The sequence below is a fragment of the Necator americanus genome, chromosome IV, assembly GCF_031761385.1.
Source record: "Necator americanus strain Aroian chromosome IV, whole genome shotgun sequence".
In the NCBI taxonomy this organism is placed as follows: domain Eukaryota; kingdom Metazoa; phylum Nematoda; class Chromadorea; order Rhabditida; family Ancylostomatidae; genus Necator; species Necator americanus.
This window is the reverse complement of record NC_087374.1, coordinates 12,117,372-12,134,408: the sequence shown is the minus strand read 5'-3', so window position 1 is coordinate 12,134,408 and position 17,037 is coordinate 12,117,372. Positions and strand designations below refer to the sequence as shown.

General features: G+C 38.6%; 1 protein-coding gene across 2 annotated transcripts; it reads right to left on the bottom strand.

Moving 5' to 3' along the window:
• Nucleotides 1–655: 655 nt before the first annotated feature.
• RB195_001022 (uncharacterized protein) lies at nt 656–16,701 on the bottom strand (the record flags this gene model as incomplete). Of its 2 annotated transcripts, XM_064197608.1 has the most annotated exons (8): nt 656–787; nt 3,892–4,045; nt 4,532–4,604; nt 6,752–6,871; nt 7,069–7,168; nt 10,359–10,461; nt 13,720–13,784; nt 16,648–16,701. In XM_064197608.1, the coding sequence occupies 8 exons, from the start codon at nt 16,699–16,701 to the stop codon at nt 656–658; spliced, it is 801 nt and encodes a 266-aa protein (XP_064053489.1). The 2 variants fall into 2 exon arrangements, with proteins under 2 accessions (XP_064053489.1, XP_013290574.1); XM_013435120.2 differs by lacking the exon at nt 16,648–16,701 and having other exon boundaries at nt 13,720–13,769.
• Nucleotides 16,702–17,037: the final 336 nt, after the last annotated feature.

Here is a 17,037-nt window from a genome sequence, read left to right as displayed (position 1 = left end):
GGTGAGCAATGGTCCCAGTAAAGTAAATGCGGATCCACGTTCTTTTTTTGTTTTCGGGTGAAAAATTATCGTGGCTACTGTATTTTCTGAAGACGCTAATGTGGTGGACCCAAAGCGATTTTAATCACCTTCTTCTTATACGTAAAATAAAAGACCTTTGGTGAGTGTCTGCTTTCAAACCAACCACAATTTTCATCTTGCACTCATAAATCCACGGATTCCGCTGCTCCTAGATCCAAAGGGAAATCCCATGCAAATTATGTATGCATGGAGTATCCGAAAAAAGCCTCAATTCCAAAACGAGAAGAGACGGATATTTGAATGAATATTTCGACAATAAGATCAATCGGCAAGATGCAGTATAAAGTACTCACAACTTGATTAGTTTTGTTCGGGAAATCGGTAATTCTCAAGACCAGAAGGATTGGAAAAAAGGGCAGCGCTTCGCTTTCAATAGATTGAAGTGCTCTCGTGGTCGGGAAGAGCTCTTCAGCTTAGATTAAATGCTTCTTATACGACAAAGCGGGAACGATAAAACGTAAACTTTGTGAACGGCGAGCACATAACGCTGGGAAATGCTTTTAACAATTCGAAAAAAGACCTTATAATATTCACATCTACTATTTATTGGTTAAGAATGAATTTTGTGAAGTCATCATCCTCTACGAGTGCGAAATTCTTTAACTATATGCATGAGCGAAGGGTAAGCTTCACGGATCATTTGAATTAGTCCGAACGAGAGACCGATCAGGCGAATCTCGTTTTCGCTGCTTGTCGCCCATTCAATCTGAAAAAAATGTTAGAGGTGTAGCTGTCCTTTGTTACAAGTTTTTTTATTTTATTATTTCTGTAAACTTCTGTTTTTTTCTTCATCCATCAAGAAGAAGAATCAAGAGATTTTCCTTTCTCCCCCTCTCTCCCTATCTCCCTCTCTTTCTCTTTCCATCTCTCTCGCTCGCAGAACGAGAGTACCGATCCATGTTTATGCTCGATATCTATCCCGGATAATACTCTACTAGGGCTGATTGAAAAAATTAGTTATGAATGAAATTCGAATTTTTCCCGGCATATCAATTGGGGTTTGATGAAGCGACCGCCACCGTAAATCTTTGAATTCGGTACGTTATAAGGTGTATCTCTCTAAAGCAATGCAATAGACGTAACAGACTGGAAAGAAATTGTGAGCGAATGGGGAAAAAATAGCCACTTGTAATTTCCTGAACTGAAGTGAAATGAGTTTAGGGAATGCTGCCACTGCTGATTGTGCCTGCAATTTTGACATAAGATAACGGTAGTGCTCAATTTCCGCCCAAAGTACAATATTGGTGAAAGTTGTCTTTCCTTCTATACATTAAACAACTCTTTACTTGTGTAAGGGAATGGGTTAATGTTTTTTTCTGAGGAAAGGAAATTAAATACGGATTTTATTTGCGTGGAGGTGTTACTTTCTTTAAAATAAAAACGGAAGCAAAGTAACTTTCTTGACTCGCGTGTGCGAACCTCCCATCCTTTGTAATTTTCCGTTGGGTCCCCTCTTCTTGGCGCAAAAGTGTAATGGTAACATTTAATTATTTAATTAAATTATTTTTGGTCATTGTGAAGCTCATACGCTAGCGAGGTCAAAAACGTTCGAGAAGTTCTATTTTATCCAAGACTTTTCAAAGTATTTCTTTTCAAATGTTTTTCTTTGCTCCAAGGAAATTGATAACTGTCTTCCTAGGTGTAGGAGGTGGTTGTGAAGTTTTTGAAGTAGTTTGTTTGGGAGGGATCATTTCTTTTGAGACGAGGCATTCGCATCGAATTTGAATTAAAGGACATTTGATAGCGGTGAACAAATTCAACTCAGCCACTTTTTTGAATTCAAATGGCAGGTTACGTCATAACGTACGTTGTGTACGTAGTTTCTACTTTGTTTTGGGAATTTGAAATAATCTTCAGCAGGACGATTCTAGATGGGACCTCCGCAGGTTTTGACGTACAGTGGTTTTTGTGATGTTTTGTGTTTCGCACCTGAACAAACTACAATGTGTTGACTCAAAACAAATCCGCTCTGGGATTTTTTGTGGAAATGGCCGCTAACTAAATTCGCCAGCTCTACGTGAGCGCCATTTGAAATTACTGTTCTTTTCTCGGCTAGACGGGCGGGTGTGGCGCAGTCGGTTGTAGCCACACGGTCGAAAGTTCGAAACCGCCCTAGTGCAAACCAAGCCTTCATTCCTCCGGGTCGATAAATTGGTACCAGACTTGTCTGGGAGGATAAAAACACTGACTTGATCATCGGCTGGCCCCCGCAAGCCACTGTATAGGCCAACACGCGTTCCAAAAACCTCAACGATTACGAATTCCAGTAAAACGCGTTGGCGCATCCCAAGTGGATTGATACGCCAGTGACTTTATCCTTTTATCCTTTTTTCTCGGCTAAAATATTCATGAACGAATCTAGCTGAATCTAGCTCTATTTCTCTTTGGGAAGGGAGAACTTCCTTTAAATTCTTTATAATTTTTACAACTTTTTTATGGTTAGAAAATGACCTCTCATTAAACATAATGAATGAGGACACACTCAAAAAGTAAGCTTAGACTTAAATCCCGTTTAACTACATTTATAAACAGTTTAACTGCGTGTATAAGCATCAACACTAGCAGAATAGAAGAAAGAACTTCATGCTTTTCTTCTGCCCCATCTGCTGTTCCTTCAAGAGCAGTGGATTTGTAGTCCAGAAGCTACGGTTCTTGTCTAGCTAATTCCATTAACTTAATCACAACTTTCTCTTAGAACTTTCACGAGAACAGCTGAATATGCCTTCTTTGTTGTCGGGGTCTCTGCCAGAGCGAAGGGATTTGGATGGGCTCAGCATTGGGTTTTTTCAAGTTCGATGTACACCGCATGAGAAATGTGCCATATGGCTTTTGATTTGCAAGACGCTTTGTCAAGAAGTCACATATATTTTCTAATAAACAGCGTCCCGTATGAGGCCTATAGCTTTTGTTTCTCGCTTTCCTCTGAATTGCTTTTGCTGGTTGAGCTTGTTTTTTTTATATTTATCGTGTTTGCTATCAAGGATCTATTTCTGTCTGGTCTAATTAAGTGCAGTTGAAAGTCACATTCTGTTACTCTACTATCACCATTCACCTAGTTTTTGTCCTGACGCGAGCGGGTGTGGCGCAGTCGGTAAGAGGTCTAGCTGTAACTGCACAGTCGATGCATGGTTCAAAACCGCCCTAGTGCCGAGCAAACCTTTCATCCACCCGGGTCGATAAATTGATAACAGACATGTCTAGGAGGCTAAAACCACTGATCTGATAATTGGTTGGCTCCCGCACGTCATTGTATTGGTCGAAACGGATCTATAAACTTAACCGATTCCAAATTACAGTCAAAAGCGTTGGCGCATCCGAAGTAGATTGATACGCCAGAGGATTTTTAGACATAACTGCAGTTTTTGCCAAACTCCAACTGATGTGCGATGCCGCAGCGCATGAGATCTCGGGGTTCCTTTGCGTTCTTGCCAACCTCAGCATTGTTGGTAAATTATATGATTTTCGGCACGTAGATGTGTATTGAGGTATCACTAAGTTTGCCGAGAACTCACGGAAATCCCTATAATCCAAAGGAGTGACTAATTGAAATCCATCGTATGTATGGGCTGAATTGCAGCACACGTCTGCAATCGGATACGCATTTTTGAGGTTACATTCATAATTCCTCAATTTTAACAACCTAGGAATAAAGAACAATAACTGGGGCAAAAAATATGAAATAAACGTTTTACTGGGATGTTGGTGTTCGAACTACAACTGAAATTTCACTCGTCCCTCTCCCTTCCTCCTTTCAACGCCTTCAAACCCGGTCGCCGTATGAGGTGAAAACAAAACTTGAGAACGACTCACTTTTACAGTGTTCTCACGGAAAAATGAGGAAACTGGTGCTATAACGGCCCGTGTCGTATCCTGAGTGAGAAGTAGCCATCTTTCTCTGGAGAAAACACATCCACATGCGAACAGTAGACTCATCCATGTCGCACGGGACGGTACAATTCGAGTTCTAAAGACTGAATATTAGTTTTAAAAATGTTGGCCTTGTAACAGTCGCAATATCAGTTTATGCATTTTATTCTAAGGAGGTTTGGAGTATTCATGTTGCACTGATCAACCGCAACGTGCATTTCTTTCGAGGATCCACTGGTACACGAAACTAACGTGTTTAACCGCATGGGCGCGTTGCGGCTGCGCAGCGCGTTCACCCGCTTGATCATATTCGACCGCGACTATGTAGACATCACACAAAGACTTGTGATACGCACGTAGGGCTACCTGGTGTGCAAAATAAAAATTGATACCGCAGATAGCAGCTGAAGTACAGTAATTACTAATATTTCACTTTTTTATATCTTGTGATCTGTTTTTAGCCTGATTTCTCCTACAAAAACGCAGAAAAATATTGGCAATGTATCCAGCCTTTAAATCACTCAGGGAGAACCGAGCAGTATGAAATAATGAGTAATAAATTTCTTTTTCCAAAACTGCTCACCCATCCATTTCATCCGTATTTGACTGGATACATATTGTTCCACCCATATCTCGCAACTCGTAAACAGTCATACCTAAACTGAAATGCTCATCTTGAAAAATAAGCTAGTACTTTATTGACTAATTCTATGGGGTAAAATAAAGAAATCTAAACAATTCATGCATGTGTCTTTCAAATATGCAAAATTCGATATCATAGTTTGAGGAATTTTTGAAAATGTGTAGTGCCCAATTAAATTTTCTTTTAAACTCCCTCTTCCCTTCCTTCTAAACTTCTTTATACAATACAATATCTATATTTTAGTCTGGTGGTAAGACAGTAAGTAGGTGAAGACATAGAATTATGATAATTCCAATAATAATGCAATAAACATAATGAAATAGAAAATTAGGTAAGTGATCAAATAAGAAAGAATTTATGGATAACATTCAAGCTATTAGTGTACGCTTCACTAAATAAATATTTCAAGTCCCCAATGCGAAAATAGCCCAAATCTCCGCTAGATTGTTCCTAATCGTAACAACTTTTCAATTTCCCAGTGTTATTTTGAGGGGAAATTATTGAAATTTTATTATTGTTCATTTCCTCACCTTTTAAGTGTTATGAGCAACTAAGATCTACTCAAAATGGTTTGAATAAAGTTGAGTGATTTTTTTTGAAATTCCTTGGTTTGGAGGTGGAGTGTGCATCTGCGGGACTTCACAGTACAACACATAATATATTCATATAGCTTAGTTCTCATATAATAAGAGTGCAGTTGTAAAGTGCAAAGTGTTAAGCGATTTTGTAGAGATGAGCGGAATAATTGGATTTTTTTTTGTTTTATGTGTGTAAATTATTCATTGCTGTAACTCTAATAAGCTGTAATAAAAAACGATCGACACGAAAATTCACTGTGATTGGTTCGGAGGTTTGCGAGTATTTTCTTTGCAGAATTGTGTCCACAAAAGCGAAAATCTACCTTCTAAATAATTGTCGCTTTAACATTAAACGCAGAAATTTCTGAGAAGTTTTTTTTTTTCGAAAAATATTACTGTCATATCCGTTCCAGGCATACATGATGAACTCTGTTTGAGTAAAAATAGCGGTGAGAGCAATCAAACCACTTCTTCAAGGATAGAATGGTCATTTTAATGACTAATTTATGTTTTTTTGAAAAGAAACCATGAGATTTGAGGCATTCTTTTGAGTTTTCGGATTGAAATAAAATAAAAGTAAATAAATGATGGCAGTGGACGTTGAAATATAACGGTAGAGAGTATGTGTATTTCCTTTTTTTTAAACGAATTTTGGTGCTAGTACGGTAGCAGACCTTGCTGGGCGGAACTCATCAATTGTAAAACATCTATTTCCGATGCATAGAAAGGTTTGACGTTAGACATTCCTATTTGATCAAACTGTGCCACGGATTATGCTTTCTATAATGATAGATATGACTTATCAGAGTGTCATCGTTTTCTTATCGTTTAATTTTATTTCATTCTATCTGTTCTTTATAACTTTCACTTACGATTAATTCCATTTCTATTCGTTAGCTATCTAGTTCAACAGATAAAAGGTGTATTTCTCATCTTTTAAACTGGAAAACAATAATCTTTGGCCGTAAAAGCTGAATACAAATAACGTAAAGACGTGATTCTATTCAAAAAATTATATGTGGAATTTTTTTTTTCGGAAAAGCAGGTAACGCTGAGTTGTAACATTTTCAAAAACCTTGCAATATTAATTTCACATAAGCGTCGAAAGTTTAAATGATCTACAGCCTCTTTTGATGTTCTCTGAACTTACGAAATGTTGATGTTGAATACAAAAAACTAGCATTTTTATAGCGGCAAAAAATTGACGAACTCAATTATGTGAACATGAACCTTATTCCATATCTTAAGTGATTATTCTTACCAAGGTATTATTTGTAATTATTGATTAATTATTAGTAATCAGTAGCTGCAAAAAAGTGGGAAAGGTGTGTCAGACTGATCGAATACGGGAAACCAGCAAATCTTGGTAAAAGTGTCGCGCTATGCTTAATTGCTAAGCTTCTAACGCTAAGCTAACGCAAGTGAGAAAAGATTGGAAGTGCAACATAAGTAAGTCATTCGAATAATTTGTTGATTTTTCAAACGCCTTAACTTAAACAACACGGTGCTATATATAAATCTGAAAAAAATAAAAATATCTAAGACGAATATTATGAACAATTACTTAGAAGGAAATAATTACTCGTTACTGGATGTTTGATCTTAACGATACAGCAGGGCGAGTCTTCGTCATTTGCCAGCGATAATTCACACACTTTCCGTTTTCCTTCATGCACCATCAATCCATCCGGATAAAGACTAGCTGAAAAATTCCTCCTTAACTACGAGATGGACAAGTTTCACGAACTACATGATTGCCTGTAATTATCTAAGAGCGTAGTGAGTGCACTTTTCCTTTCACAACATCAAGTTTTGTGTGGCCGTGAGAATATTCGCCTTTTTTCATCAATTTTTTTTTGAATTTTTTTCTTCCAACTATCTTTCCAATAATTCGCCAACCTTGCATGATACGGTATCCGCCAGGATCCAGTATGTCGAATTCGACCGGATCAAATTGCACTGAATTTCGCATTATATACTGTTCAACGGCGCGTTGATACTGAAATATACAGTCTATAACATAAGACTTCAAGGATTTTATAGTATTGCGTTGTGAAGAATCCCGTGTTTTCCAAATATCTTTGCATTTAAAGCTATAATTATACTGGCTATGGCTCTGAATTGAAAGTTATTATTATTTATTTTATTAAAGTTTGTTATTTATTTTGTCAAAACCCCTATGTATACATGCATAGTAAGTGCCGTATAGAAAACAACGCTGCAGTGATTGGAACAATGTCTATTTATTTTTTAACATTAATACTTATTTCCGAATAAGTTTTTGACAAGATCGCTCTACCCAGAATTCGACAAAAAACCACATATTGTTACCCTATAGTAAAATCCCACAATGAACGTGTATTCGAAAATAGCAGTCTAATTTTTGTGACGCTGGGTTTTCACACCAAAATGTTTCTCGATTGGAGCAATATTTATGGTTCCTGTTTTTAGGTATTCGCTCCGAAAGTGATATTAAAATGTGTGTGCACGAAATTGTTGTTTGCTCCACCCATTTCTTTTGTATCACGTCGCCTGAACAACAATTGCATTCCAGCGCAGATCTACGCATACATAGAGCAATTTCTCCGGTTTATTTTTCAGTTCAAGTCTCCTTCAGAATGCTATATAAAGATTTTTTTCTTAGCATGATGCTGTAATTTTGTGAATTCCGCAAAAATTAGTCTACATACTTCACAGCCATAGTTTTCAAAAACGCTTTCACTTCATTACTTTGGTATTGTCTTGCTTTTTACTACAGTTTACTTTTTTGATTTTTTTCCTTTTCAGTCCAACGAGTTCTGTTTAACATTTGTTATTTGCCTCTCTTTTTCCTTTTTACTATTGTTTATGCAACATTGCAAAACAACAACGGAATATTTCAACGAAAAATCGCTCTTCAGCAGCAGTTTTGGTCGATCGATTATTGACTGATGGTTACTGGTGGTTGAAGAGGACTCAATTGAATCTATTAAACTTAATAAAAATGGTTAAAAATTGTTAAGGTAAAAGAAAATAAAAATGTGAGACTAAATTTAAATTGGATGGAGCGTTAGTTCTTCACTCTCGAACAATTTTTCTGTTCAAGCTAAAATGCAGTTGTTTTCACACGCTCCCTCACAGTTTCTTCACACGGAACACAATAGTTTAATTTTTTATACGTTTTCTTCTTACCGTATTAAAAATCGTAGAAAAAGATTATTATGATGGTAAAGGGAAGCTTTCTGAAAACGGATTATTAATTTTTTCTCAAACAGAAAACAGCAGCTACTCTGCTTAAGGTATTTTTCAGATTGTAAATGATACACTCAAATTGAGTAACACTATGCAAAAACGTAATTTTTCTCTTTTTTTGGTCGCTGCACTTATAAAGGCATTTAACATTATTTACTTGGCTCATTTTTTTAAGTTCCACGACAGGTTCTGTGCAATCCGAGCCTTCAATGGAAACTCTAGCTTTGCCGATGACATCATCCAAAAATGTGTTCGCATGCTCGAAGGTTAGTAGCCGTAAAACTAGTTTCAAATCCCCTTTCAAAAACCTCTCTCAAATTCCACTTTGCCGAGCTCTGTGTCGCTTATTCTTCATCTACCGTGATGATTTCATACTGTACTTGTTATTGACGGAATTTTATTCAGCGTGCTCCCCTAGTGTTCTAAGCGCATTATGAACTTCAACTCAGCGCAGCTTGTCTCACCTAAACTGATTACGAGCGAAATCTGTTCAGTCTTAAAGGTAATCCGAAGATTTTCTCACAGGTTCTGTTAGAAAAAGGATTAGGAAGGAGGTTAAATGTTTGACCTCAGATAGACGTTACCTATTCTACTGTGAAGGTCATCTTAGGCTAAATTCTATGCTTTACAAAAACATCTGCGCTGGACTGTCAGATTTTTGTTTCTTATGTGGAGTTATAGTTTTGATTAGCTAGGGGAAGTGGAAAACATCTGGAGCATTTTCCCTTCCTCTGGGATGGGCTCCCATTTGTATTAATGCGGCATCTGTTAATGTGCTGACACGATTAACAAATCGAAAAGTTAGTTCCAAAAATTGTAAAGTTATCTCTAAGAATAAAATTTTTAGAGTATTAAGTAAAAGTCTCGTGAGGTTACGTATCCTCACATTTTGAACAAGAGCACTAAAATTTAAAGAAAAAAAATCAAACACCATGAAGTCTTATCCGATGGAACAAAACTGTTTCAGCGATTAAATGTCTGGACTGGAACATTTGTTGCTGTTTCTATTCACTCTGTCAACGCAGTGAGCTTTTATATTAGAGGAATGGTAACCTTCTTGACTGACCGTGGTTTGCACGAGTGGGACATAGGATCTATGGAGAACATAGAGAGGCAGAATTATGGAAAAAAGCAGAGTGGTAGGGTGTATACCACGAAAATGAGCGTGCTCACGCTCAGTTCCCCCCGAATTTACCAGAAAAACAGCGTAGGAACCGCTTTAGCTCTTACGAGCTACGTTCGAACACGACCACTTGTATAAGCTCCGATCTCTTTAACTTCCATCCTTTTCATTGGTTTTACTTGACTGGGTTGCTGAGGAGGCTTCGTTGATCCTCGATCGCTTGCTTGCGGACGCGGCACCTGCACAAGGGGGGAGTGTTTTAACGTACCTCGTAGGAACTAACGCCGTTTCCCACGCCGTTTTTTAAGGACGATTTGGGGGAATTGGGGGGTATCGCGCTCATATTCGTGATCCACACCCGAACTCTATGTTCTCCATTAGGTTTCCACGCTTCTTCAATTTGGTGATACGATGCCCTTAAGCTCAGTTACTCGTTCCTGGAAATGTTAACGGAAGTAAGAGGGACTGCATTGAACGTTCAGTTCAGGGTAGTGCTTAACCAGGAGAGATTTGCATTGCTGATAGAGTTTACTGAGGAAAGGCGGCCGAGGTCACTCGATAGCTAGCTATTCGTTGCCCACAGATTACCTTTATTGAAGTTCTTAGATGAACTACACCTCTTCCTTTTCATGCGGTGCTCTGCTTTTCTCAGAAGCGGTTAAGCAATCCCTCAATGAACTTTGAAGCAACACTTTTTTCCTCTTTTTTGGCGTGTTCTTTTCTGAATACTACGAATCTATCAATATATTCATTTGGTAATCCTAGAGCGAGTCCCTTCACTCTTCTTAGAATAAGGAATACAAATAAACAACAGAAAACAGCGTTAGCCACCAACCTGTGCTGTGTCGCTTAACCTTATTTCGACACCTTCAACCTTTTGTAAAATGTTCACAGGCTCAATTTTCGTAAATTGCGGCGCGATGACAGTAGACAGCCGTCTGAAATTCCCATTTGTTGAGGTGAATTTGAGAATCACAACTTTTATGCCAATATTTATTTACATTAGTAAGAGTAAGATTACAATCTGTATGTGATGGGAAAATACTTAATTCGATCTTTTTTAACTTTCATTTATCTTCTTTTGAAATTTATCTTGAATATAATTTGTCCAACTGTATTAAATCTGTGTGATCCTATTAGATTTTTGCAAACATTAATGATCACATATCTGGTCGGAGAAGTGCGTTTAGAAGAGAAAGACAATTTGATAGAGCAGTCACTGCACTCCTTCTACGTCATCTCCAACGTTTTCTTAAATGCGATGGAAATGTAAACTCTTCAGATAGCATTAAAGGCCGTTGTTCGGAACCATAGAGATTAAGCAAGAATCTCCATGTACGACTTTTAATAATCCCCGGCATGATGATTCAGTACTTGTTTTCAGCTGAGCTGGACACGTAGTCGTTATATCGACTTCGTGTTCGATTATAGTTTAAGTCGTTAGAGTCCTTCATTACTTGCAAACGTTTTGGGCGAGTTCGCATTCTTCAGAGCATGAAATGGTGAAATCGACCGTGATTTATCCGATCAAGAGCTCTATCCGGGCGGCAACAAAGAAAAACCTTAGTCTCTGTAAAAGTGGAATTGCGTACCATATTGAGTTTTGGTTATTGTTTGGATGATGATACCCAGGGTGAGGTGGCTAGCGCAATCAAATATCAACTTTGAATAGGGGAAAAGTTTCCCCATAATACCGAGGCATTTCTCTCTGCGATTCATCACTGAACTCTAAGGAATGGATCTAAAGTGCTTCCAGACCCTTTTGCCCGGCAATACTAGGTACTAGGCCAATATCGTGATCTTAGCTTCAGAATCTTCTCCGTTGTGACGTCGCACTCGGGACCACTTAATGTCGTGGAGTCCCGTGACTTCCTTTTGCTGTCCAACTGTGCTTTAAAGGCAGTATTCCACGAATCTGGAATGGTACAGATTTCAGGTGGGGTATCCGTATAGGGGGTCGTAGATTATGGAGACCGGGGTGGTTCCGCTCATCTATCCCTGAATCACTGCAAGCAGCCTGCTGTTTTGTACGATGCCTTCTACTGCAATGCGCCACCCTTGCACGCGTCGCGTCCCCTACTGCCTATCGGGGCAGTCCGAATTGATTTTCGACGAATCGCAGAGCGGAGGCGACGCAAGGAGTGGGGCGTTGCAATAGATGGCGTCGTACAAAATAGCATTCTGGAGGCGGCTGTTTGCAGTGATGCAGGTAGAGATGAGCGAAACCACCCCGGTCTCCGTAATCTACGACCCCGGATACGGATACTCCACCTGAAATCCACACCACCTCAGATTCGTGGTATACTGCCTTTAACTTGAACACATAGGGGTCTAGCCGTTTCTCCTACGCATCCATCAATGCAGTGGATGCAAGAAATCACATAAACAACATGTGAACTCATGCAATCACTTTCTTTTTTTTCCGGACATATTTTGCACTTCGGTACAGTGCAAGTACGGTCATGTAAGCAAATGCGTATGACACTTTGCTTGAGATTGCTACGGAGAGCTCTACAATAGCTGCACATCCTTCAACAGAGTAGGAATGCTCTTCTACTATTCTAAGGCAAGGTATTCGCATTTATCTTACAAAATAATTACTATAGCGAAATGCTCTTCAAGAGCTGCTACATAGTTCATTTTATCAATATCATAGGTTACATTTTGTCGCTTGGATTGAGATGAATGAAAAGGTTGAGTTGAGAGGAGAAAAAGTTTGCCGAGAAGTTTCCAAAAATTTTCTAAAGAACAATTTTACTAAGAACTAGTGGAAACGTGATAGTCAGCCGAGCAACATTTCACTCTGCCCATCATTTATTATGGTAACGCCAAGAAATTGTTTTTGTTTTGCTTGTTGCTTTTTCAGTTTTGTAGTGAGTAACGAGAGAAAGTAAACCCCTGCGAACTTGCATGAGAGCGTTAACGTTCTGTGGAGAGCTTCAATCTATTTTTTTTTCTACTCATCTGAAATGATGGTAGAAGAATTCTTATATTTTCCTACTCGAAATCAAAATTTAAAACTGATTGATTTGAAATTGATCTGATTTTAGAACAGTCGATTCGAACCTCGGCTCAAAACTAATTTGCGCAACGTTTTCAGCAAAAGCCGACGTAAAACAGTTTATTTGTCTTGGATAGATGCCATACGATGGATGAGTGAGATTTTGATTAATTACAACGACTAATAACGACGAAATTGTGGAAGCCCACATTCGTTCCCAAATTTTTCAAACGTAGATGTGGGAAATCTTGTAGGGAGACAAATAATGCTGTGGGAAACGATGAAAGCGAAATACTACGCTGTCAGTGCTAATGCTGGAGGTTCTAAGCAAGGGGTTCACTGGTTTAATCGGGAAAAGATAATTGGTGCAAAAAAATTAAGGACGAGTTTTTGCGAGAAAAAACACGTTTCCTCTCCTTCAAACTTTTTAAGATGAAAAAAAAAAAAAAAAAAAAAAGCTAGCAAGCATAAGGAAAAGATTAGTACTGTACCGGTCCCTACATATCTTTATCTGGGCGAAGAATCTGTAATGATTCTTCCCTGAGGATTCTGGTCTTGTTGTTATTGCTATTAAAATTTATTGGATTACACAAGAAAAGCTTCCGCAATTTATGTCTATTGAAAAACTTGATATTATTGTTTCGCAAAACAATTAAATCTGAACCAAGCTGGATGCTTCGGCTAATTCTTGGTAGATATCGATCGTATAAGTTGATCATAGCGATCAATGGGATTGCTCCGTTCTCAATCAATTACCTGTTGATAATGGAATTTCAAGATCCAGTGTTAGTCAACTTCGGCTAAAAACCGAGTAGTATAGCCACAATTAGAGGAATACGAATTTTTCACCAATTTTTTTTCTTGTATTTTTTCTACATTTCTCTACTTCCGACTGATTCTCTCTGCATTCTTCTTACTGGGGTTCTTGAGTGTAATTTTTATGATTTGCTCGAATCATCTTTATTTTTGACCTCTTTTTTCTATGCTCACAAGGACTTCTCGTGCAAACAAACATGAATAACTTTTCAACGTGAATTTTTGGCAAAGAACTATTCAAATGAGCTCACTTCCAGACATCAAATTTTTAAAATAAATATATGTTGTGGATAATTTAGAGATCAAATGTTGTGAAATTTTTTCTGCAAATATTCGGCCATCTATAGGATTGAATACGTCGTAGTTTCAAAGGTCCCACCTTGCCTGCCGCGATATTTGAGCTGTCACAGACTGGCGGCGTGCTGCCATGCGAAAATTCCCGCCCTGGAATTGTTTGAAAAACTCCTGAATAAAATGTAAGAGAATCTAATGAAAGTTGTTAAAAATTAAGAATTGATTGAATCACAAAGCGTGAACATCACATGATTCGAGAATGTCTCTTTTCTAGGAAAAAAATCGAAAAAAAATCGAAATCTAGCCTGAAGACTGTGATGAAATTACCAAGCACGGAATCACATGAAAATCTGATTTTTGAAGAGAATGTCAATTTATTGGAGAATGGTTTATCGCAGAACCAGTTTCCCCTGTATTGCACTAAAAGCATGCTGAATTCGAGAGAAACTCCGGTAATTAAGTAGGTTCACATGGGACCTCACCTCGTCAGTACATACGTGTAATTTCGATCCAATTACTAACTATTTTAGAACAGTGAAATCAATCATAAAAGGAATAGAGAAGCAGAAAAATATTTAACACTCAGTTTGAATCCATCATGTTTTCTACAAAAGTATATAGACGACGAAGACAAAATTTTGTGAGGTGACAAAATTTTGTACTCGATAAAGGGATAGAGGATAAAGCGTTTGCGTTAACGAGTCCGCTTGGGATGCACCAATGCATTCATTTCAACTAAGGATCGTTTAAAATTTACGAACGCGTGTCCTAGCCTACGCAATGACTTGCGGGAGCGAGACAATGTGTCAAGTCGGTGTTTTTATCTTCCTAAACGGGTCTGGAACAGATTTATCGACCCTGGGGGATGAAAGGCTTGCATTAGGGCGGTTTCGAACCATCGACCGATTGTGGAGTCGCGGCGTTCTTTGCCGACTACGCTATACTCGCCCTTCGTACTTGATAAACAGAAAATAAGCCTATATATATATATATATATATATATATATATATATATATATATATGAATATATATATGAAATATGGGAGGGTGGCAGAGTGCAGAGTTTCGCTAGAAATTCATTTCCTTTCAATGTTTTTGTTTATGAACCGAATCAGGCTTCCAAAGACCACATTATATTCCTAAAGCAACAGGTGGGCAGCGACTTAGCAAAGATTTAGTGCTTAGCGTAGGAGCAGACATTACGGTGGCGCCGAACAAAGTGAAGGAATATGTAAAGAATTTGTTTGGCCCTACAGATAAAATAGTTTTTGCGGATTGTACACACATATAAAATTTATAAACACGACATAGACTGACAGTATTAATAATGTGTGTGAAAAGTAAGGAAGGTTGAGAAAGTCGTAACAGTGAGATATCCAATACCAGGATCAACGTCCGGCTGAAGCCGGACTGCAGATTTTTCCGGTGTTTTTTTTTTCGCTCGCCTTCATTGATGAATAAAAATTAATAGGAGTGACAGTCAAATAAGAAAAGACATTTTCTGTAACAGAAGATATGTTCTCATAGATTGACGTGAACAACATTATCGCACTGATAATGATAAGATCATGTAAACTGTTGGCTACTACCTAAGTAGTCCTTTATGATATGGTGTCTGTGTGTGTGTTTGTGTGTGTGCGTGTGAAACTTAAGAATACGAAGGATCCAACGTCGAGGAATTGGTGAGTCGACGCCACAAAGGCATAATTTAGGGTGAAACGGAATCCACGGCTCGGTCGAATTGGTGGGCTTGGGGTTTCGCGCAGTCACTTCATGTTTATTTGGCAAGGAGTAACTGAGACAACTACAGTTGCCCTCAGATCATACTTTTGCGTGGTTTGAAGTGGCCCCTCCAATTGTTCGATAGAGTTTCAGTTCAGCTTTGCTGTAATTAAACGGATCATACCACGATATTAAGGTTGTTTGGATCTCTTCACAAACAGATTGGACTCAATCACCATCGCACGCAATTCCCCAATTATCTACGTTGTGGGCGATGGCCGTGGCCGACGATGTTGTCGCACCAAACCTTCCTGCGATGCACCCACTAACATGCCATGTCTGCAATGGTGGGTTGCTCGCTGCTCACTGGTGGTTCGGTCGCAAACGCAACGCGTACGCTCGCTCCCGCAGACTAGGCACTTTATTAGGTGTCTCGCAGAGGCTTCAGGTGTGACAAGCCCATATTACATACCTTTTCTTTCGGATAGTTAGAGGAAATTCAGCGCTCGTATTTGCGAACTATAAACCCATGAACTCTATCTATCCGTTTAAAGATCTTATCGCCCTCTACTCCGTTGGATGCTTCGCTCAAGTGGAAGTAGCATGAGAATTGTTAACGGAAGTGGAACGCACAGTAGATCTCAATTACTTCGCCTTTTTTGGAGATGCAAGTCTCCCGGGTTTCTGAATAATGAATCGCGGCTCCCCATGCGCAAACCCCAGAAACCAATTGGGAAAATATCAAAAAGAGAAAAAGGATAAGAGATCAAGTATTTTTACGTCCAGTGAAAGTTCCTTTTAAATTCTGAAGTCCTAATAATCTGTATCGATTGCTCATAACCCTATGAATAGAGTCAGTTACAGTGATGCTACAAAAATTGAACAGCACATTTATAGAAATTTATTAGAAAAACGAAACATTTATATAAATTTATTATATTGTAGCAGTAAGTCTGGCGTGAATGAGATACGGTAGTTACTGCATAGAATAACTGTAAAAAAATCATCCATTCACATATCTCCTCAAATATCAAAAGATATAGAAAGCGACAACTTTTTCACAATTTTTTTTTGTAGAAATTGGCATTTGCACTCCGGCAGATTTGATTAAAAAAATAAAAATGATAATAAATTTAGAAATGAAATGAATTTAAGAAAATTTTAGAATATGGACTTTGCAGGATAGTTACTCTAGTAGTTTTACTAGCATAAATTGGAGGCAAGGGAAATAACGCAGTATTTAGTTCTCAGTTTGTTTTCCTCCTTGCTCCTTTTGATCACCTTGATCACCTTGACTCCCGTTGATCTTCGAACTGGTCGAGCGGGCGCCAGTAATTTTTCCATTTGTCCCGATCGCGTGCCAGAGTAGCCCAGTGGTTCCTCCTTTCGCGTGGGATACGAAGAGCATCATATTTTTCTTTCAAGGACTTCGTGAAGAAATCTGACCATCGGGTCGGCGGTCTTCCTGTAGTGCGCTTAATATCGCGGGAACCCAGTCGCTCACGGCTCTGGTCCAACGGTTGTCATTAAAGCGCATCACGTGTCCGGCCCACCTTATTTTACTTTCCTTGGCAAACGCGGCGGCGTCTCTAATCTTCGATCGCTGACGTAGGAGAGAACTTCGAATCCCGTCCCTCACTTGCGTGAAACGGGATACTCCTAGCATCACTCTCTCAATTG